General features: G+C 40.9%; 1 protein-coding gene across 16 annotated transcripts in view; it reads right to left on the bottom strand.

The window, feature by feature from the left end:
- The window catches only part of magi1.L (membrane associated guanylate kinase, WW and PDZ domain containing 1 L homeolog), a 314414-nt gene that overhangs the window by 14809 nt on the left and 275532 nt on the right, over positions 1–24073 (bottom strand). For 9 of the 16 annotated variants that reach the window (XM_041590911.1, XM_041590915.1, XM_041590919.1 and 6 more), the window contains 7 exons: positions 16744–16960; positions 12240–12293; positions 10682–10773; positions 8499–8691; positions 7908–8204; positions 3363–3566; positions 898–988 (listed from right to left, as the gene is read on the bottom strand). In XM_041590911.1, coding sequence (XP_041446845.1) covers positions 898–988; positions 3363–3566; positions 7908–8204; positions 8499–8691; positions 10682–10773; positions 12240–12293; positions 16744–16960 — 1148 coding nt within the window. The remainder of the gene's footprint in view (positions 1–897; positions 989–3362; positions 3567–7907; positions 8205–8498; positions 8692–10681; positions 10774–12239; positions 12294–16743; positions 16961–24073) is intronic. The other 7 variants (XM_041590909.1, XM_041590914.1, XM_041590918.1 and 4 more) reach the window with 4 other exon arrangements.

Raw genomic sequence — 24073 nt, 5'->3', positions numbered from 1 at the left:
ACAGCAGGGGGAGCCCCCGCCTTACTTCCCAGCCATGCAGAAATCAAGCAGCTTTGTTTGTTTCCCTGTAGAGCAGTCGGTGACTGTGTAGAGATTTGTATTGGATTTTATTTTTGTCTTTACATCCCCTTTACTGTTTCCAACTCCAGCTGCAGGGACAAAGATCATGGAGCCTGATCTAAACAGATAAACTGGGATTCTATTTGGAGGGTTATTTTGCTGCAGCCACTGGTTTTGCAGAGTTTGAGAAAGTTTGTATTAAACAATAGAAAAACTATAAAATCCACATTAGATTACATGACAACACAGGACCCAGTGCAGTCTGTATATTCTGATTATTAATCAGTCTTGCTGTATCGGCTTCTGGCAGATATTATTTGACTTGTGCTGTTTTGATAATTTATGACAATCTCTAAGCAGCCCAGACCACACTGAGCATGTGCACAGTCTTAGTCTTGCAAAGATGTATAACAAAGTAACAAGATGGTGACCCCCTGTAGCCAACTTTGAAAGCATAAATCATTTGTTTGATTAGGCTTGTGGTGCAGTAAGTTCATGTTTATGTTTAGTATACAAAATACAGTATTTCTAGCCTTATTCTAGTCTAGACTTTATTTCCCCTTTAAAAAAATGCTTACAACAAGCCAATCTATAACATCCTATTGGGCAATAGAAACAACAGGTGCAACAATCTAATTCAAGACATCTACAAAGAAAATGACTGTTGGGGGTCCCTGGGCCTAGTCATGATGACTGCTGGGGGGTTCCTATGCCTAGATGTGAGGACTGCTGGTACTATCCTCTATTTATATGGGCCGATAAACCTAGTTGGATGTCACCTTAAAAGTTATATCAAGCATGCAGAATAGACATAATTAAGCAAATTAAATATCTTACTTTGTTTCTTGGGGTATCGTTTGTGGCGTATGTGTGGTCGTAATTGTGGCGATCTTCTCTGCATTGGTTAATAACGTTGCGTTGGAAGATTCTAAAAGGAAAAAATCAATTTTTAACTTGGGTGCTGTTTAATGCCATGGACTCTTAATTTGTATTGCCAACCACTCTTTACAAAACGGCTGAACGGAGGACCATGTATAAAAGTTCTGACCCAACTCCAGATTCAGAAAAAGTAATTGGGCTCGAGGTTACTTTTTTTTTATCTTCATTAGAACATAGTGTCCCAATTGACAGCTGGCTCTAGTAAATGTTTAGGTTGACTAAGACATGGGTTAACCTAGTCCTTCAAAAACGTGTGATTCGGTTGTAGCTCAGTCCAATGAAATGAATCTTAAATCCAATAACGGAAGAGAGTGTAATAAGGTCAATGAGATCATGAGCAAGACATTCAAGTGGGCAGCACGGTCATAGTCCACACACCCACTTCTTTTTGCTTTCAAAATGGATCAATTATTTAATAAGGAAAACATTTCCAGCATTTCTACAGAACCAATAAAAGCCATTCATTTAAAGCCTAACAGCATTTAGCATTTTACTGAGAGGCAAACAATAGATTTCATTATTGTGCAGCAATATCATCGGGTCCTTAGCAATAATCCATCTCGGAGATTTCCAAGCGTATGTTTATGCTATAAAAATAAGCCCATTGCACACGGATCATCGGCATAACTCACAGCTAAACAGACAATCCATACCTGGAACGTTGTGTTATTTATGGAGGGCTGTAACCAATCCTTTCATTATATTTTATGCAGATTAAATCTATGGAAAATAAGTGCACACATCAGCGGTTTTGTTAATCGGTAACTGGGCTGAAGAACCGGCTTCACGCTGCACAGGCTCATTTATGTGATGCACCATGTGTATGCTCAACAGACTACAAGGGTTGGCCAGTTCTAGGGGATAGGTCATGTCTTGCTTCATCTGCTTTTTATATTCAATGTAGGTACAATGGTAAGAACTGGTACAAAAAGGTCCTCCTAGCGTCATCATGCTCCTTTCTGTAGAGGAGTGATGTTCTTATTTTACTTGGTGGGACAGTTACAATTCAACCTATGATAGAGGTCCAGGTTATATTAAATGCGATGTAATATAAAACAAGAAAATGGATCCCTTGAGCAGACTTGGAAACATAAATATAACTGGGAGTGTCTCATCAGACCAGGTGAGAACATCTGATGTACAGCTGTTGACAATTCAATTTAATCCCCCATGCCTCTCTACGTTGTCTGTTAGGAGTCCACTATTTCTGGTTCATATTTGCGACCAGACACAAAGTAGAAACTTCTGAGGTTCCAACTTATGAAACTTAGGGGCTCATGCATGGCTGAAGGTAAGCATGGGCGATACTGGCGGTCAACTTGGACACTCAACCATGGCATGAGATGGAAATTAGGACCTCTCCATTCAAGACTGGCTGGACTCCATATTATACTGATAAGAAAAGCTACAAAACCCCATTGGGTAAGGACTGTATCAAGTCATGGATGCAGTCCTCACATGAAGGATCTGCATGGGCCTCCAATTGATACAAGCATCGGTTCAGGTGTGGCCCAATTTAGCAAGTATCTGCTCATTTGGATACCTTGACAAACAAGATAAAGTTACCCATGGCTGGACTCCTTAAGATACAGATAAGAAAAGCTACAAAACCCTATTGGGTGAGGACAGTTTCAAGTCATGGATGCAGCCCTCACATGAAGGATCTGCATGGGCCTCCAAGTGATACAAACATTGGTCCAGGGCTGGCCTAATTTAGCAAATATCTGCTCATTTGGATACCTTGACAAAGTTACCCAGGTACTTGCTTTTCAGAATGTCTTAAATAAAACTTCCATCTCCTGCCTTTAGCTATTGTTGAAAAAGAGCTGAAGCTCTCTTTCAACCACATGTTGGACAGCCCTGATCTACTCCTTAACAGATCATCATTTTAAATTCATATATGGAGAAATCGGCCCAGTGCTTCAGCACTTGTGTCCCTGGGGTTGGTAAATGAGCTCCTAAGTCTCAAGTGAAGTTCTTGTGGTGGAACCTAGATACAGTAGAACAGCATTTAGCATCTGGGGTCAGGCAAGGAAAGCAAAGGCAAAACTTATTGCTGATGTCTCAATATTGTGTTGCAGTCAACACTTGTGTGTTTGATGTCCAGACAGTGTTTGAAGTCAGAACTCCCTGAGCTACCGGTGCCACTTAGAAAAGGTTGCCCAAAGCGTTCCCTAACAAGTGTCTCGGCCCCCATAGAAACACCTCAGGATACATTGAGTAGCAGATAAGCCGCTGTCAGTCTCCAGTCTAATAAAGTACATTTCCTGCATTTCAAGGCTATCATTTATTTCCTCGTGAAGTGGAATAAAATATTCAATAAAATATTCAACAGAGGAAAAAAAAAACAAGCAGTACATTACCATCGCCAGGAATGATGCGCAGAGTCACGGTGTTTCCCGCTTCCTTTATTAAATTGACGATGTCCGAGTGCGACTTGTTGGTGATCGAGCATCCATTAACCGCCAGGATCCGGTCCCCCACCTTTAGCTTGCCACAACGATCTGCGGGGCTCCCCTCTATTATCCGACCTATTTTGTGAGGCATGGCCACACATGCATTGCCGGCTTTAGGTATTTGTTGTGTTTTATTTTTGTTTGTTAAAAGTGGTGTAAGATATTGGAAGGAGAGAAGGATTGAAAAGGGAAAAGAAGGTTAAGGGTTAATAACGCCTGAAGCCAAAAAACAGGGTATTAGGAGAGTTGTGCTCGGCAGAAAAACATTGGCAAGTCAAGAGGGGCTGATAAAACAATACCAGGAAAAAATTGGGTTTTAAGGTTTGAATTTAGGTATTACACTAGTATAGTCTATTAACCCTGAACAGCCAATCAGAGGCTTGCTTTCATTGCTCTAACTCCACTAGACTAGTAACAGCCAACTCCTTATTGGCAATGAATTACAGAATGCTTTTTGTTATCTCTGCTTAACTCCTCTATTTCTCTTTAGTCCTGAGTGGCTTTCAATTGCCTTTTTTCCTATTACAAACAGCCCACATAGACTTGCCAATGTTTATGCCTTACTCGAGCATGAAAGAACCCCCATCCCCAAAATATCGGCAACCCCCATCCACCTCAGGTGCTTAGTGCTGCGTAGGAAAAGCAAATGGAAAACGGCTTCTTTTGTTACCACCAAAGGAACGTTAAAGCAAGTCAACAAAGGACTCCCATGAGAAGGGTACAAAGTGCAGGTACAAGGAGTAGGCACCATTGTGACGTCATGCACAGTGCAGGTTTATCATTACATTTGTTTATCATTACATTTGCCATTTACACAGTTATACATTACAAATATTCACTGAAGCAGAGTTGCTATAATCTACTGACATTATAGCAGGATATAATGCAATTTTTACACAACAGCAGCTCCTGAACAGTCACTAATTGGCATATTAATTGAGCAGGCAGAACATTGGGCAAGCACCATTGCCTTCAAGAGACTTGGGCTTTCCACAATAAATAGAAGGTTCCCTATGACCCTAGGATAAAACAATTCTTCTTTCAACCAATTTTCATATTTTTCTAGCTAATGGGTTTTAGGACATTATATGCCATAGCAAGTGGTTCTGGAAAGCAACCTGTTACGCACCTGAACCTTACACTCCTGAACTGTTGCAGATGAATTGTTCCCTTTAAGCTGTTATGGCAATGAACTTATTTATATTCCACATATTTCAACTTACCATCCTCTCCCTAGTCAGTTGCCATGTCTGGCCACTTCCCTTACCAAGTTCAGACTGGGCTGGTGGGACACAGGGAGAAATCCTGGTGGGTCCAAGCCCTCATTGACCCAATTGCCTGGCCAGGATCTGAATGGGGAGGGGATTGGTTTGAGGTGGCCACAAAAAGAGGTATGTGGTGAGAGGGTTCATAACAGGGATGGGGTGATGGGCCCCAGGGTGACCATCCCCAATGCACACAAAACATCCCAGTTCCTTACTGCTTTTAGAGCGGATGGTGACTGCACCCCTCAGCTTGGTCTTATATGGGGGACAAGGGAGGCTGAGTGATTTTGGTGCAGCTTAGAAAAGGGTGGGGGTGTACAGGGACATGTATGGGGGAGGGGGGCATATTTCCTTTATATTGGTGAAGCCCTGGCTCCCAAAACATATTTCCAACACCAAAATGGTTTCCAAACATTGGTCTAAGAGCTAAACTGCGGTTTCTATTTATTGCCCTCATTAGATCCATACGAAAACTCTTAGGACATAAAAGGGACACCTGGCGTTACATAGAAAGCCTACATAATATACAGAAATCAAGGGTCCTGTTTACTAAACCCGATTTTCTATTTTGCATGCCCTCTCTTGTTTTTGGCTTTCTTTTATCACGGGGTAATGTAATAAAAAGTCTTAAAAGTTTGACTACATCTAGTAACAAATCAGATGTTTATATTCTAACGGCTGATCAGTAAATGCTACCTACTGATTGGTTGCTATGGGTTATTTAACAAGTAGCAAATTGAGATTATTATCCAATTTATATATTCTTCCTGGAACTGGACTATTTTTCCTGCTCCAAAGAACAGGCCAATTGCCATGAGTCAGCAATTCAGAGTAGCCAGTACTGTGACAAATCCCCATTCAGGTGACGTCCTCCTCTTGGTGGGAAATCCTTATTGGAAAGGATGGAATATAAAGTTTAGGATTATTTGGCCTCCACTTTGTAGCAGAGGGTGGATAGTGCTGGGGAGAATCAGCCTGGAGAGATCTTACTAAGGTTGAAGAGCCTTCCATTTGGAAAGACCCTCAATAGAAGTCAAGGCAAATGAGGTCTAGCTGGAATGGTGATTGGTCCTTCATGCTCTAGGATTGTGAGATATATGTAGGATAGATTGCTAAAGAAGTCCTCTAATCTACTGAAAAGAAGAAGTAGTGTGGGGTAAGCTCCTTAGAGGAAGGAACCCAGTGACTACACACAGTGTAAAGGAGAATACATTTTAGGTAGCTCCAAGGGTCTGGGCATGGACAACAGGTGGGAGAACCATCAAGTGTCTATTGCCGTTTGTATCTACTATTCTCAGTAGTATCAATAAACCACTTCATGTTTATGGTGCTCAAGTTACGAAGAATTGTTCACATTTGTATGTGAGAATCAACATGGAAACCTTTTTCCCCACTACCATCATTGGAACATCTTCTCTGCCTGGAAGGGATGCATCAAAATAGTGCCATATTTGTAGGCCGAAACCCCACTACTGAAAAACCTTCTTATACCTTCAAAGCAACCCAGTGTTGGCCAAAAAGGTCCCTGCCACAACCACAAAGACCCCCCTTTGGCACCATTAGGAATGACACCAAGATCAGACTGGTGTGTCAGGGAACACCAGGGCTATCACCTCAGGGGTCCCTCACCCTCTCAAGGGCCCCGATCACCACAACTCTCCCACCTGTTGTGCATATATTTAACTTCTTTCCTTTGAGTCAAGAGATCGGGGGAGTTTCTGGCCAGTAGTGGGTCTGGGTTGGCAGGGCCTACAAGGTTTTTCCCGGGATCCCACAGGCCCAGTCCAACTGTGGATAATAATGGTGGAGTAAATGCCTAGTGTGACATCCCAATCACATTGTCAGGACTAGACTCTCTCATTCTGGTTTGTTTGTTTGTTTGTTTGTTTGTTTGTTTGTTTGTTGCAGCAAGTTCCAGTACATACAGGCTGGTGAGTTGTTTGCTACCATTAAAAGGTTGAAAATTAATAAAGCAACCCTGGCTTCTAAAGTGCTTTATTAAAAAATAATTTCAGCCTTGGATGTTCAGATTAAAGCCCACAAATTGTTGTGCATAAACCTGCAGTTGTGCGCAGAAGAGGATTTAATAATTGCACATTACTGTTGTCTGGGGCTTAAAATGTATTGTTGGCTCCTGAAAGGAATAAATCCACAGGCAAAATACTTTGTAAGCATTATATATATAAATGTATACACATATACGCACAGGTATTGGATCCGTTATCTGGAAACCCGTGATCAAGAAAGCTCCAAATTAGGGAAAGACTGTGTCCCATAGACTTCATTTTTTCCAAATAATTCAAATATTAAAAATGATTTCCTTTTTCTCTATATAAATAAAACAGTCGCTTTTACTTGATGCCAACAAGATATAATTTATCCTTTTTGGAAGCAAAACCAAATGTTTAAATGATTTTTTTAGTAGACTAGTCCTGAGAATTCTGGAAAAACAGGTCCCATACCTATATATACAGTATATCCTTCAGTTTAGATTTCAAGTACAGGTATGGGACCTGTTATACAGAATGCCCAGACCTGTGGCTTTCCAAATAACAAATCTTTCCATAATTTGGATCTTCAAACCTTAAGTCTTCTAGAAAATCATTTATACATTAAATAAACCCAATAGGCTGGTTTTGCTTCCAATAAGGATTAATTATATCTTAGTTGGGATCAAGTACAAGCTACTGTTTTATTATTATAGAGAAAAAGGAAATCATTTTTACTTTTAATTACTGTTTAACAGGTTTTCTGGATAATGGATCCTTTACTTTCAACACATGTCCACATTAGTGATGGGTGAATAAATTTGGCAGGCAGTGAATTTCCGAATTTCGCCACCGGGGAATAAATTCAGAGGCAGCCGTGAAAATTTGCCAGCGGAAAATCTGCTGCATCGAAAAACATTTTGGCGCGCGTCAGAATAGTCACGCGCATAAACATTGTTGCGTGTCAAAATTATTCTGATGCCCATTGACTTTAATGGATTTGGACAAAATAGGCGCGCGTATAACAACTGTTGCTGGCATCAAAATTGACAAGCATCAAAATAATTTTGACGCCCATTGCCTTGATGTGTTTCGCAAATTTTTCTACGTTTCGAGGGAAATTCGAAATTCGAAACGGGACAAATTCGTCCATCACTAGTCCACATGCAAAAGGGTGATAGTAATATCGCTCCACTTACCGAAAGTTGTCCCTGCTTCTGGCCGGCTGACCGAAGACACAATAACAAATCCAAATCCTTCATTTTCACCGCGCCGGATCTCAACGTCGTAAGGCTGAACCACAGTGCTGACATTTCCACTCCCACCGCCACCGCCGCTGCCAATCCCGCTGGTGCTGCCGCTGCCTGAACTAACAGTGTTTAAGGAGTTTTGGCTGCCTTGTGGCGTCCGTTTCTCCTCCGTTAGAGAGGCTGGCTGGGTACTGCTATGGTGCGATGATGCTGGTGAAGCAGGAGTTTCATTCTCTGCCTTTGGAACTAAAAGAGGAAAGAAATAAGATTCCATAAAACTGCGTCACAATAGAGATTTCTCTTGTACTAAGCACAATTCAGCAGGAACAGCCCCTAAGTTTGCTCATAGTCTGTACAGAGAGATCCCATAAAACTATGGCAGCATAGGTATTCCCTTGTACTAAGCACAATTCAGCAGGAACAGTCCCCTAAGTTTGCTCATAGTCTGTACAGAGAGATCCCATAAAACTATGGCAGAATAGGTATTCCCCTGTACTAAGCACAATTCAGTATAAGGATGGATATCTGTAACGTACACACCTGGATAGATGGTTTTGCGTCTGATAGTTAAATTGACGTGGCCTTGCTTTGCTGCCTGTTGCATAAGCTGCACAACAAGTTGGTGAGATTTTCCAACAACCGCTGTTCCATCTACGCAGATAAGCTCATCGCCAGAACGCAACCTCCCGTCGGCATCTGCTGAACCCACTGGCACAATGTGACCTATGTAGATCTGTTCAAAGGGGAATGAACAGTTGTTAGTAAATTTGTTTAATGCTTTTATTCATCAAGTAAAATGCTCAGCGACAGGGCCAAGCTGACCAGGTACCGTAGGCAACCCAAATGTACATGAGCAGGTGCAATGGAATCATGGGAGGGTGTCCACAAATGAACAGCAGGTGGCACTATTGTTGTAAAGGGTAAAAATTGCCAAAATATTGAAGACTAGAAAAAAAATTCATAATTATTGTAAACTGCAAATTGCTTGGAAATTTCCACTACTATAGGCACCATCTCTCTCCCTACTATACCTGTTATCCCACAGTCACACTCCCTTCCCAGAGACTATTATCCACTGTTACTATAGGCACCATCTCTCCCTACTATACCTGCTATCCCACAGTCCCACTCCCTTCCCAGAGACTATTATCCACTGTTACTATAGGCACCATCTCTCCCTACTATACCTGCTATCCCACAGTCACACTCCCTTCCCAGACACTATTATCCCACTGTTACTATAGGCACCATCTCTCCCTACTATACCTGCTATCCCACAGTCACACTCCCTTCCCAGAGACTATTATCCACTGTTACTATAGGCACCATCTCTCCCTACTATACCTGCTATCCCACAGTCACACTCCCTTCCCAGAGACTATTATCCACTGTTACTATAGACACCATCTCTCCCTACTATACCTGCTATCCCACAGTCACACTCCCTTCCCAGAGACTATTATCCCACTGTTACTATAGACACCATCTCTCCCTACTATACCTGCTATCCCACAGTCACACCCCCTTCCCAGAGACTATTATCCCACTGTTACTATAGGCACCATCTCTCCCTACTATACCTGCTATCCCACAGTCACACTCCCTTCCCAGAGACTATTATCCCACTGTTACTATAGGCACCATCTCTCCCTACTATACCTGCTATCCCACAGTCACACTCCCTTCCCAGAGACTATTATCCACTGTTACTATAGACACCATCTCTCGCTACTATACCTGCTATCCCACAGTCACACTCCCTTCCCAGAGACTATTATCCACTGTTACTATAGACACCATCTCTCCCTACTATACCTGCTATCCCTCAGTTACACTCCCTTCCCAGAGACTATTATCCACTGTTACTATAGACACCATCTCTCCCTACTATACCTGTTATACCACAGTCACACTCCCTTCCCAGAGACTATTATCCACTGTTACTATAGGCACCATCTCTCCCTACTATACCTGCTATCCCACAGTCACACTCCCTTCCCAGAGACTATTATCCACTGTTACTATAGGCACCATCTCTCCCTACTATACCTGCTATCCCACAGTCACACTCCCTTCCCAGAGACTATTATCCACTGTTACTATAGGCACCATCTCTCCCTACTATACCTGCTATCCCACAGTCACACACCCTTCCCAGCATTTTTTGCATGTTTGTGATTTGGTTAAATGCTTAGGATTTGGCTAAACCAAATCAAGCCTCCCTATACTGATGAATGTCAGGGGTAGTTTTGTCAATTTTTCTCACAATTAAAATGCTGCAGCCAGTGGTTCTTTGGGGAAGATTTTTCTAAATGAGCCATTTTTATGTCTCCAAATACTTTCATAATATTCCTGTTGCCATGAAAACCAATGTGCTAGAATATTCTTTTATTTAGTATGCAAAATAATGACTTGCTATAAACACTCATTTTATTTGAGAAATTAGGCAGAAGCCATTAATCTCCAATTTCAACAGCATTTATTCCATTTACTGTTTGATACATAGTTATTAGGGGGTGAGAAACAGATTTAATCGATAAGTTTGAGCCTTCACATTAGATTATCTAAGACCAGCCTCTGGTAAGGGTAATGGTGATGTCTTTTTAACAGAGATGTAGAAGAACTATGTTGCAGAAATACAGCAATATTCGTAAAATATTAAATTCCTGTTTGCTTTTGTAGTTGGTGATTAATAATATCTTCAGCTGAGTAGAATGACTTACTGGTTCTCCAGGCTCATTTCCACCAAGAATTCGAAACCCAAATCCAGTTTCCTTTCGCCACAAAAATATATCATGCTCTTGAAAGTCTGGAACTGGGAAAAAAGTAAAAAACGTCAATATTTGCTGTAGCAGAGGAATAACAGCATCTGGGAAGGGAGTGTGACTGTGGGATAGCAGGTATAGTAGGGAGAGATGGTGTCTATAGTAACAGTGGATAATAGTCTCTGGGAAGGGAGTGTGACTGTGGGATAGCAGATATAGTAGGGAGAGATGGTGCCTATAGTAACAGTGGATAATAGTCTCTGGGAAGGGAGTGTGACTGTGGGATAGCAGGTGTAGTAGGGAGAGATGGTGCCTATAGTAACAGAGGGATAATAGTCTCTGGGAAGGGAGTGTGACTGTGGTATAGCAGGTATAGTAGGGAGAGATGGTGTCTATAGTAACAGTGGATAATAGTCTCTGGGAAGGGAGTGTGGATGTGGGATAGCAGGTATAGTAGGGAGAGATGGTGCCTATAGTAACAGTGGATAATAGTCTCTGGGAAGGGAGTGTGACTGTGGGATAGCAGGTATAGTAGGGAGAGATGGTGCCTATAGTAACAGAGGGATAATAGTCTCTGGGAAGGGAGTGTGACTGTGGGATAGCAGGTATAGTAGGGAGAGATGGTGCCTATAGTAACAGTGGATAATAGTCTCTGGGAAGGGAGTGTGACTGTGGGATAGCAGGTATAGTAGGGAGAGATGGTGCCTATAGTAACAGTGGATAATAGTCTCTGGGAAGGGAGTGTGACTGTGGGATAGCAGGTATAGTAGGGAGAGATGGTGCCTATAGTAACAGAGGGATAATAGTCTCTGGGAAGGGAGTGTGACTGTGGGATAGCAGGTATAGTAGGGAGAGATGGTGCCTATAGTAACAGTGGGATAATAGTCTCTGGGAAGGGAGTGTGACTGTGGGATAGCAGGTATAGTAGGGAGAGATGGTGCCTATAGTAACAGTGGGATAATAGTCTCTGGGAAGGGAGTGTGACTGTGGGATAGCAGGTATAGTAGGGAGAGATGGTGCCTATAGTAACAGTGGATAATAGTCTCTGGGAAGGGAGTGTGACTGTGGGATAGCAGGTATAGTAGGGAGAGATGGTGCCTATAGTAACAGTGGGATAATAGTCTCTGGGAAGGGAGTGTGACTGTGGGATAGCAGGTATAGTAGGGAGAGATGGTGCCTATAGTAACAGTGGGATAATAGCCTCTGGGAAGGGAGTGTGACTGTGGGATAGCAGGTATAGTAGGGAGAGATGGTGCCTATAGTAACAGTGGGATAATAGCCTCTGGGAAGGGAGTGTGACTGTGGGATAGCAGGTATAGTAGGGAGAGATGGTGCCTATAGTAACAGTGGATAATAGTCTCTGGGAAGGGAGTGTGACTGTGGGATAACAGGTATAGTAGGGAGAGATGGTGCCTATAGTAACAGTGGATAATAGTCTCTGGGAAGGCCCTGGGGTTATGAGAAAGCAGGAATAGTAGGGTAAAATGGCTCTGTTAGTAAATTGCATCAGTGTAACCTGTTATCTTTTGGATGTTGAATGAACTGCATCTTTTCTCACTGTTGGTGGGAGCTGCAAGAGCCAACAGATAATGGGTCATATTTTGATACTGAACTGCTTTATTTAAATATTGTGGCCCTGAAAAGTATTTTTGACAGAGTCCCCACCACCACAAACAGCCCCGATTTTACCATGGCACATATAAGGGAACGCTGCAGTATTAATGCCATTCGGGGGCATTGCACAAAACCTATTACAAGATGCAGCAGCTGCTATATTTCCAAAATGCCTTTTCAAACCCATAAATCCTCATTACGTGGCTCCAATGCCACCAGCCACAACCTGGGAAAGTGGGAAACATCTCAATTAAAATGCAACGCTCCTAATGAGCTATAGCTGCCTCTCTGTGGCATGTGCAGTCTATTGGTCTCGTGGGATACGTGCTGGGAGTAAATGAAAGTGTGTTTCCCTTTAAAGAGATATTACAGGCAAAATGCAGACTGATTGAATATGATGAAATATCCAGAGGCTTAACTCTTTCCTTCTTAAGGAAAGAAATGTAAAATTTGCTACCCTTGCAGCTTATTGCCTCAGATGGAGAGACGGGTTCATTCCCCTCCTTGGAATAATATGAAATAGATGCTTCAAAGGTGGGAATTGATGTATTGGTTCTTTTTCAGCCTCAGCTTCTAGAATGAGCCCTGGTGTTAAATCTGAAATTAATGACTCTGCTGCAAAGCTGTTATTCTGCCGCTTGTGTGTCTCTGATTTTCAGGGCGTTGCGTCTGTTTCGGGATCTGCCTCCGTGAAGGCTTTGGGGAGCGAATCCTGTGGGAACGGCACATTCACAGCCGTGCAATTACTGCGCCGAGTTAGAACTTGTCACAGTTTCCCTAATAACGTGATGCAATATTCTCACCTCGGATTTGAAATTTGTACTGAAAAGTGTGAGTTTTTTTTTTTTTTTACTCCTTTCATGAAAAATCACATTGGGAATGTCGCACTCACGGCAAGTGCAACAAGTAACTGGGATTATCTTGCTTGATTGGGTAATGGAAATGTTCATATACATAAATACATGGGTGCTGGGGTAACACTGTACTGCTTGCTAGAGTAGCCTGTAGATATTTGCTTTCATTATTATCACTGGCATCAACTGGTTAAAGCTGACAGTTTATTGACAGCCACAGGACCTAATCTCTAAGTGTCAGGCATGACTGTATCAAACAGAGGGACAACTGTTGCCAAGCCAGTTTTTGCAGAAGCCGTTTTAGCGGTGACCAGGGGTTTGGAGCAGCCGGGGGTTTGGTTAGTGTAGGACAGTGGCCAATAAGGTGAGGCCCTGATGGAATGCTTTACAGTTGGGCTCAGTTACCCCTGTCAGATGATGGGAACAACCCTCAAATGGGCCATTGCACCCATTTGGACTGGCCCAACGGGATACCAGGAAAACTCCTGTTGGGCCCAGGTGTCAGTGGGCCTCTTGCTTCTAACCATTTGGCCTATTTCATGGTCATTACCTATTTCTTCATGGGGAAAAAAAGGCTTAATAATGGAAGAATAGAGTATAGTATGTTGAGATAAAGACTAGGAGAATAAAGAGGTTGAGTGAGGAGAGGAGGGCAGCCAAGTTTGGGAGTTTAACTTTGAAAGCAGCAAGTAAGTTGCAGGTAAAACTTAGTCCCTTTGTAAAATGTATAATGAAGCAATAGAATTCTTAATGAATCAGATGAAAATTAAGCGTAGGACTGGCCAGATATGGGATGACTTTGACGTAGTTGTTCAGCTTAAATATATTGCAATATATGGACAAACAATCCCTGTTTTGTTTAAAGGGTAAGGCATTTTTCAGTAGCCGTATGCAAAAATGTCTCGGTCTTAAATATATTGATAATGGGTTGAGTGCAGAGGACTCTTGTATTTGAGGAGAGGAGGAATAATAGTTTGGAAAGTGGGCCCTCAGCCTAAGGTTTTCTGGTGGGCCGCTGGCATCCCAGTCCGACACTGATTGCACCTCATCTTTAAAAATTAGCGTGGCCTGGGGGACTTCTCTCCACTCCCAGGTACACATCTCCAAAGCTTGAATGAGCCCAAGAGGTTCCTAGGAACAAAGTAAAAAGTAGACCGCCTGGTGCTCGTGGTTCGGAATTATCATCCGGAGAAAAAAGCTAGTGACTTTGGCCACTGGGTAGTAACTAACAAACTGCCCCCCCCCTTCATAGTGTTTTTGTGCTTTCATTGTTGCAGCACTTCTTCACCTGAAGCCCTTCTTAATGTCACCCTTCCACTCCCTCCCCTGATACACATCTTCAAAAATGTCTCACATATTTCCTCCCATGGTCTATTCAATGTTTCCAAAAACATTCTTTCTAGAGATGTCTCTTGTCCTGCTTGTCTCATGTCCATAACTACAATGCATGATTAATCTGCTGCCCCATTGGTAGTCCTATACTTTCCAAATCCCCAACTCACACCCATATTATCCCTCATACAGCATTAACCATCTTAATGGGACCACAACTGTCCCCTTGATGATACTTAAGCTTTACCTTCTCTATCGAGGGCTACCATGCTAACCTTAAGGGTTGCTACCACTTGTTTTCCAACATGCATAGCACACTACAATTTAAACAAAGTACAATTCTTAATTGTATTCCCTTGTAAATTAAGTCATATCAGTAATAGTTCATCTCTATCCAGGAGAATACGGCTAGAATAGAGTGTGGACATTTAGAAGAACTGAAGACATATCGATCTTACTGGTGGCCTCCAAAAGTCATTATCATTAAGCGAGTAAAGTAAAAATGCTGATATATCAGCTGCCTTTTTACAACAGCAACAAAAATCAATATGAGAGAGAGAGAGAGAGAGAGAGAGAGAGAGAGACAAACAAAAGCAATAGAGTGTGGTTATAATCTCCCTGATACTCTGGGACAGTAGGATTAGATTAGAACTAGTGCCACATTTTGGCATTGGGACTCTTCATTATGTGAATATTTATGTGAAGTCACTGAGGGGTTGTTCTGTGACCATATAAAGGCACAAGGCTGCAGGCTGAGTTATACAGGGAACTCTGAGTATCACTCATGTATTATAAGGGATAATGTACCCCCTACTGTAAATGATAAGGATATTAGAAGTCACTGAGGGGTTGTTCTGTGACCATATAAAGGCACAAGGCTGCAGGCTGAGTTATACAGGGAACTCTGAGTATCACTCATGTATTATAAGGGATAATGTACCCCCTACTGTAAATGATAAGGATATTAGAAGTCACTGAGGGGTTGTTCTGTGACCATATAAAGACACAAGGCTGCAGGCTGAGTTATACAGGGAACTCTTAGTATCACTTATGTATTATAAGGGATAATGTACCCCCTACTGTAAATGATAAGGATATTAGAAGTCACTGAGGGGTTGTTCTGTGACCATATAAAGGCACAAGGCTGCAGGCTGAGTTATACAGGGAACTCTGAGTATCACTCATGTATTATAAGGGATAATGTACCCCCTACTGTAAATGATAAGGATATTAGAAGTCACTGAGGGGTTGTTCTGTGACCATATAAAGGCACAAGGCTGCAGGCCGATTTATACAGGGAACTCTGAGTATCACTTATGTATTATAAGGGATAATGTACCGCCTACCGGAAATTAGTGTACAAATACAAATATACAGACAAAGAGGGGCCTCTTGCAAAATGGTACAAGAGAAACAACACAGCAGCTCCCATGTGTATAAACACAAACACTGAGGAAAGGAATCATCTCTACATACAATGTGCTTTATGTATTATTCTCAATGGGAAGCCAACAGAGGAAAACCTTCATTACATAAACCTTTACTGCACACGCTCACAGCTCAAGCGTCTCCTGCCAAGGAAACAAACCTGATGTTTTGGGTCTTTATTTAAGAGACGCTACATTTTCTATTACCTTTGGCTCCATGGGTATCCTTGATTATGTTAAATTAACACCCAGTTAGGCCAGACAAGACATCAATACCAATCCAAAGCTCTTTATTCTGCTATTGATTCACACAAGTCACTAGGAAAATATTCCATCGCCCGCTCGTTTTTGATCCCTCTACAGAAACCTGTTCACACCAGCTTGTGTTTTCAAAGGGAATATTGCAGGAGCCTACAGCAAACACACAGGTGGGAGTCAGGAGCAGGCTCGATAATACGCAAGGAACAGTTGGCGCCGGAGCCCAGGAACTGACCATCGATATTTATGCCACGTAAAGAGGATAATATAGTGCAGTGGTACCTCTCTGCATTCTATCTGGAAATAAAATATATCCGGAGCTACGGCTACATCAAGGTTACATACGTGCTGATCTTTGCAGCCATTTCTCAGAAAGAAATTTACATCCATCAGTCGGATGTACTAGGAATCCTCAATCTCACCCGCACAGAGGGGGGAAATAAATAAATAATGGGAGAACGAGAACAAATTACAGCAGGGAGGTGGGGGAATGGAACAAAAAGCCCCACGGAAGCAGACTAGGCAGAATACTTACGTCTGTTCTCATACATGCTCCTGGATTGGGCCCAGATTTTAAAAGGATCCGGCTTTTTCTGCCCAGAGTTATCAGCTTGGTCTACAGCAGGCACCTCGCCGGTAGGATAATCAGGGAGCACAGGCACGACGTGGAGGGGTGAAGCTGTGTGCCCACTGTGCTGGCTGGAAACACTGTGCTGCGAGCTATTTTGGCTGTCTTTCCTTTCAAGTGGCTGCTGGAAGGAAACAAGGACAACAGGTATACTGACGTCAGTTCAAAGTGGTACTTTCATTCAGAACCTCGAGTACCAACATGCAGGATGAAGTCTGCACTATTGTATTTACTTATATTAATAGGAGGAGGAAAAAACCTACGGAAACTTAAATATAAAATGGATCGTGAGGGTTCTTCATACTTGAAAGCTGCCATACACATTGTATGCGCAACAGTCCTATACATTAAAAGGGGAAGGAAAGTCTTCATGAACTTGGGGGAGCCAAATGTTAGGTGATTGTATTGACTCTCCTGAAACCCCCGGGCCGGTGCTCGTTTCAGCAGAAAACTGCACTGACCCGGGGGTTCTTCCAGCGAGCACCACTGAGTGATCCTTTTCCGTCTTATTCTTTCTTTGCGCAGCTGTGCATGCACAGTAGAACGGAAAGGCGAACTTTAACTAAAAAGGAAATTTGAAGCCAGAAGAAGCCAGAAGAGGATCACTATGTGGGGCTCACTGGTATAATCCCGGGACACTGCAGTTTCCTGCTGATAGGAGCACCGACCTGGGGTTTCAGGTAAGTAAATACATTCACTTGGGCGTGCCTAAAATTTGGCACCCCCAAGTGCAAGATGACTTTCCTTCTCCTTTAATATATCACGTTACTATCACATTTGCACACACACAGCTTTCTAATCCCTTTCAGCCATCAGTTCCAAATTTGTGCTAGATTCAATGAGTTCTTCTCAAGCTTGGACTGGGTTGTCAATGTAACAAAAGATCTTCTGGTGGGCGACCAGCCCAAGACAATTCTTTTAAGCCCTCATCTTTAGAATAGGACTATATAAAACCTATTTAATATGTATCACTATATTTATCTTATTGTTGTGGGCCATGGATGTCAAGTTCTCTGGTGGACCCTAGAAGGCCCAGTCTGATATTGGCTCTTATTACCCGGCCGCAGCTCTGAGAAAAGCTTGGAAAAAATGCAAACACCAGAAAGCTTGACCACAAAGGCAATTTTGTACCACACCCAGGGCCCTGAATTCTCAATCCAGCAGTTAGGTGAGGATGATTTACACAGACCAACAACAGTATTTAATAGAAGGCTTGGGTAGAGGCAAGGAACGGGAAGTACTGCTGTGATGCATTCAACGCTGGCAGAACGTTTCCATGTAGAGGGCTGATTATCTGGCATAACAAGTACACAAACAGGGTGATATTTGATCATCATGCAAAATCAATAAGGCCTTCAAAAAAATAATGGCGTGCAAAGCTTGGCTTCTGGTTGTAGAGCCCTGAAGTGAGTAGAATCTCAAATGCAATATAATTGTGCACTTTATTATTCTCATTGGCTTATTGGGTTACTATATTTCCTGGTACTTTTTCTTCTTCATTTCACTCATTCATAAATAAATAGCAAGTCTTTTTTGTATTATGGCAAATGTCAGAACAAATGCCTAGTGTGTACTCCTGGAGAACTTGGCTTGATGTACGTTGTGACAATCTAATTTAAATCTGCAATCTTGATATAAGCTCATGAGCCCCTAAAAGAAACACAGCACCATATGTGGAAAGGTACATTAGGCCAAGTGGAGAATGTCCTAACAGCAAACCTCACAATGCATATTTGTTTTTATAGCCATGAATAGAGTGGCGACTGCATTCCTTTCTGCATAGTCCTACTGGAACTCAACTAGTGGCTCAAAGACTACTCTAATGTCCATAGAGATTTCCTCTGCCAAAGCAGAAATTACAAAGAACCCTGTGAGCAATAAACCATGTCCTCATACTCAACTCTTTAAAGCAAAGCAAATAGATGACAAAACCCAAGACATATTGAAAAGGTTAATGGAAGCCAAATAATGGAGCCAGTCTTTGTGTTACAGACCGAGACACAGCCTGTCAAGTATGCGGGTATTCATAATTCAACGTCTTTACTTCTGCATCCCTCCCAATGACCACAATGTATGATATACCATTAGACCTCCATGTTATAACTACCTTTATGTGGCTTAAGTTCTTAGAAAAATAATTGCCTTGCATAGATATCGGGCGACATAAATCAGCCCATAGAATTTCCACCCAAAAAATTACATTTTTTTTTTTTTTTTTTTTAAACACAGATTCTGGGACATATGTGGAAAAGGCTGCCTTTGAGCCAATAAGTAAATAAAGAAAAAGGGCTTGAGAAAGAAGAAATGAAAGTAAGGCAGCGAGGATCGTGAAGAGGTACCAATTTTTTGCTCGAGTGCTTTCCGTCTCCCTCAAGGAGAATTGAAGACGTGTGGTCTCCGTAATAATCTTTAAAGAATCATCTTGTTAACACTGACAATTGGGATGGCATTTGTCTCAGTTGTTAAATTCTATTTAACAAATTTAAGGATATGTAAACACCACATTAAAAAAGGATTTACTTTTTTTATATATCAGATATGCCCATATATATTATACATAAACATGTTTTTGTTCAGTAATTACCGGTATATTTCAAGTACTCAAAGAGAACCAATAATATTTCCACCCCCTCCCCAGTCCCTAAAGAATGGAAGAAAAGCACTAATTAGCCCAATTTGTCATCTCAGTTAAAAGGAAATATAAACTAATAAATGGAAGGTAATTAGGGCTGAAACCTGAAAGACCTCTTCAAAAAGTCTTTTCAAATCATTTCTAAGCGGGACGAGAATTCTCACTGATGGTAAAGCCAAGAAATCAGTTCTTCTAGTACAGTGTAATGGGAAACAAACACTATAGAAAGAAGGGATGCACCAAATGCATTATTTTTAGGGTCAGTCAGACACAATCCTATACAAAAGCTTTGGCCAAAAACTGAACCAAATTCAAATTTTGAAAAATCAAAAAATTCCAACAAATCATTGTTGTATTCAGTTGTCCAGAGACTTGAAGTCACATTATTTAAAGGTTCCATGAAAACTAAAATCTCGACTCAATCCAAGGTTTGTCATCTAAATCTAAATTTACTGCTGAAATTCTGTTGAAATCCAAACTGAATCCTAGATTCTTGGCCTCCTTAGTACAGATATGGGACCTGTTATCCATAATTTGGATCTTCATACCTTAAAGTAGAAACAAACCCCTTATTAAAAAAAACCTACTCCCTACCTCACATAGACCCCACTCCCTCCCCACCCCCAGCCTAGCTGCTACCCCGGGCAACTTTTTACTTACCCCTCGGTGCAGATTCAGGGATTGGAGTTCACGGCAGCCATCTTCCGGGTCTTCGGTAATCTGAGAACGAAACCGGTGTGGAGGTGCATGTGCAGTTGGAGCATTTTCCCAGTTTGCGACAACGCCGAAATAGACGTAAATTGCCGAAGCAACGGAAGAAGACACAAAGACCCGGAAGATGGCTGCTGTGAACTCCAATCCATGAATCTGCACCGAAGGTTAAGTAAACAGTTAGGGGCATTTGCCCGGGGTAGCAGCTAGGAGGGAGGGGGGGTCTATGTGGGGTAGGGGAGTAGGGTTTTTTTAATAAGGGTTTGTTTCTCCTTTAAGTGTACTAGAAAATCATATAAACATTAAATACACCCAATAGGCTGGTGTTTCCAATAAGGAATAATTATTTCTTAGTTGGGATCAAGTTCAAGCTACTGTTTTATTATTACAGAGAAAAAGGTAATTATTTTTAAAAATTTGGATTATTTGGATAAAATGGAGTCTATGGGAGACGGCTTTCCTTTTGGATAACGAGTGCCCAGATAACAGATCTTACACTGTAGAAAGTTGTGACATTAACAGTTATATTAAGAGTTATATTTGCACCTGAAATTAATGTGTAGAAAATTATAATTGTGTTGAAAAAAAATGTGTTTGCTTGAATTGTAAAAGTGTTACTAAATTCTGTTTCTACGTTTTTTGATCAAGTCTGATGTTTTACGACTCAGGTTGTGGTTATTTCAGTGAAGTCATAACAGTCACAAATCCTCTATATGAACATTTTTTTACTTGACTCCAGATTTCAAGAAGTCTTGTGTATATAGATTTTATTTGGTAAAACTTGGCGACCCACGTGCCTGGGAGAATTGAAAGGGAATACGGTTATGACAGTGACTCCTTAAAAAAATAAAAGTTCTCTATAATGTACTTTTTGCTGGTGTGCAATGTAGGTCAGACCAGGCTAAGGTTAGAAACATGTGTGTACAGAGTCGGAATAAAGCACTTTGCAGCAGGAATTCTGCTTTTGGATTGCTCTCATCATTTCTCTAAGTTGCTTAAGGTTGGACTCATGGTCCAGTATCTGAAACTGACATTTATAAACACCTAATTGAGGCCAAATACATTAAGTGGTCAGAATCTTCATAACAATGCTCAACTGTCCCAACAAGATGATGCCCTTGCCAGAGATTGGCCACAAAACAGAGACTGTTGAGCACAAAAGCTACAGTCAAGGTTCTTGCAACTGCTCCTCCACCGACAAGTATACAGCACTTATCTTAGGGTGTAAAACTAAAATTGGGACCAGAAGTTGTCCATAAGCATTGTCCTTCCATTATATTTTGTACATTAAGGAGAGGCAACTGTGTTAATAAGAAATATAATAGGACAGTCGTACTGGGCAAGGTTGGTTAGTGTTGACCAGACACATAGGCTACCATTGTTCATCACGGTTTCAGTGAACTAGAGCAATTATCCAGTAAGAATAATCATTGGAGGCCAATTACAATAAAATTTTGATGATTTCCTGGACAGGGTGGTGGTCATACATTTTCTAGGAGGGCCTCAGGTTGTATAGTCCTGTTCTAGGTTAGACACATATCTAACTTATACAATTTCTAGTCCCTTCTTCATACAATTTCTAGTCCCTTCTTCATCCTGAGAAGGAATTTTGAGTTATGACAGTTGGGTTAGGCACATAGGCGACAGTCTGTTATACATGACAAGATGCCCTCTTTTAGCAACGTCGCCCAATGAGTTTTGCACAACTTGGCCACCGACGTATGAACCTAATCAAGTTGATCCAATTTTTTGCAGACCTGAATCCTAAGAGGACAGAGGATTTCCATCCTGCACAAATGCTAGAGACATTGCCATTCATTTGCAATGTTTTTTCAATAAAATAAATACAAGTTTGGAATCTGTTACATGGAAACCCATTACTCAGAAAGCTCTGAATAACGGAAAAGCCCTCTCCCATATGCTACATTTTAATAAAATAATTAAAAATGTTTTTAAAAAATTCCTTTTTCTGTGTAATAATAAAACAGTCACTTGTACTTGATCCCAACTAAGATGTAATTAATCCTTATTGGAGGCAAAACCAGCCTATTGGGTTTTTTAATGTCTACATGATTTTCTAGTAGACAAAGTATGAAGATCCAAATTACAGAAAGATCCATTATCCAGAAAACCCAAGATCTCGAGCTTTCTGGATAACAGGTCCCATACCTGTACTTTGTACTTGATCCCAACTATGATATAATGAATACTTATTGACGGAGAAACAATTCTATTGGGTTTATTTGATGTTTTAATGATTTTTTTAGTAGACTTAAAGTATGGAGATTTAAATTATATAAAGATCGCTTTTCTGGAAAACTCCAGGTCTTGAAGATTCTGGTTAACAGATCCTATACCTATACCTATACTACACATTTTCTAAATTTTAAAATGCTTTAAAGAAGAGCAAAGTGAGGATAAATTAAAGCTAACAGAGCAGACTGTTGTCCGTTGCATTTTGGGTTGAGTATTGTGAAATTTGTTTTTTTTTTCTACATTCCCCTTCAGTTTGCTGCATCAGCATCGTGTTTTCTGGCAGTTGCCATGGAAATTACTATGTTATCTGTTCAAATGAGAAAACTTCATTGTGTCAAGGTCTGCCTCTTCTGGCCGATAGTGGGATAGAACAATGGAATGGAATGATTGGGCACGTACATGATCTACATCATTGAGCATTCAATAGCGATGACCCAGCTGTAGCAGAACTGCAACTGACAGCATTTATTAAGAGTATTGGATATATAAAAGTAATGCAGAATTTAAAATTAAAAAAAAAAAATAAATACCCCCTCCCCACCAAAGTTACTCATTTATTCTATCATTTCATATATTAAAACGAGCAATTAATTGTAAAAAAAAAAATGCAAGGTTCAGGTTTCGAAGCAGCTGAATTTTACCCCGTCACTAAAGGGTAACTGATGAAGCCTCGTTAAAAATCAGCATTACATGTGACATTTAGTGACTTGCCAGTGAGCGCACAAACTGCAGTTCTTTGGCGTTGTGATAATGCAAACTGACAATAGTACAGGCCTCCCAGTCATGTGACTGCTCTCCGAGGCCCCCGGCTATTGGTAGCCTATCAATTATTTCAAGGTTTCCACTGCAAAACAAAAAACAAAAAAATCCCAATTCTATTCCATTGGAAGGATAATTTCCAATTTCAATACAACTGTAACTACAGTAAAATGGAAGAATTAAAAAATAAATCTATAAAATCGAAGCTTTAATTGGACAGTGACTATAAATGCACATACAGAGAATTTACTATTTGGGACCTGCCCATCAGAAAGCTTCTGCAACTTACTGTACACTGGATAGTAAAAATATTCTAGGAGAGATTTCCAGCCCTTATTTTGAAAATTCACAATAAATTCTAAGACATTATTGAAGCTTGTTATTTGCAGGAAACAGTGGACATTATTATTATTATCATCATTTACCCTTAAAGTGACAGTATCAGTTAAAAAATGAATAAATAAACAGCACATATTTTTCTATTAAGTGACTGCAGAAAGAAGAATGTTGGAAAGGGCAATAAAGCGGACGCGATCGTTAAAACAGGGGGCACTTGTGAATTATTCATGAATGAAACGCTGCAGGGCTGTATTGATAATAAGGCCCAGCCCTTTTTCAAATATATCTGTGCATTCCAAAAAAAAACAAAAAAAAAAAAAAAACAGGGGGTGGTCAACCTAAATTTTGAGCAGCAGTGATACTATGGAATTATTAATGGACTCTCAAAAGAATAATAGTTTGTAGTTAAAAAAAAAAAAAAAATCACCCTTTACCCACCCCTAAAGTGTTTTTTTTTTAATTTTAATATTTTTTTATTTTATTTTAAAAAAAATTCTTAAACCTAAATTAAATTTGTAAAATTTTCGATTTAAAAAAAAA

Source organism: Xenopus laevis, chromosome 4L (assembly GCF_017654675.1).
Source record: "Xenopus laevis strain J_2021 chromosome 4L, Xenopus_laevis_v10.1, whole genome shotgun sequence".
In the NCBI taxonomy this organism is placed as follows: Eukaryota; Metazoa; Chordata; class Amphibia; order Anura; family Pipidae; genus Xenopus; species Xenopus laevis.
Note: the sequence above shows the minus strand (reverse complement) of the source record. Positions and strands in the feature narration are given on the sequence as shown.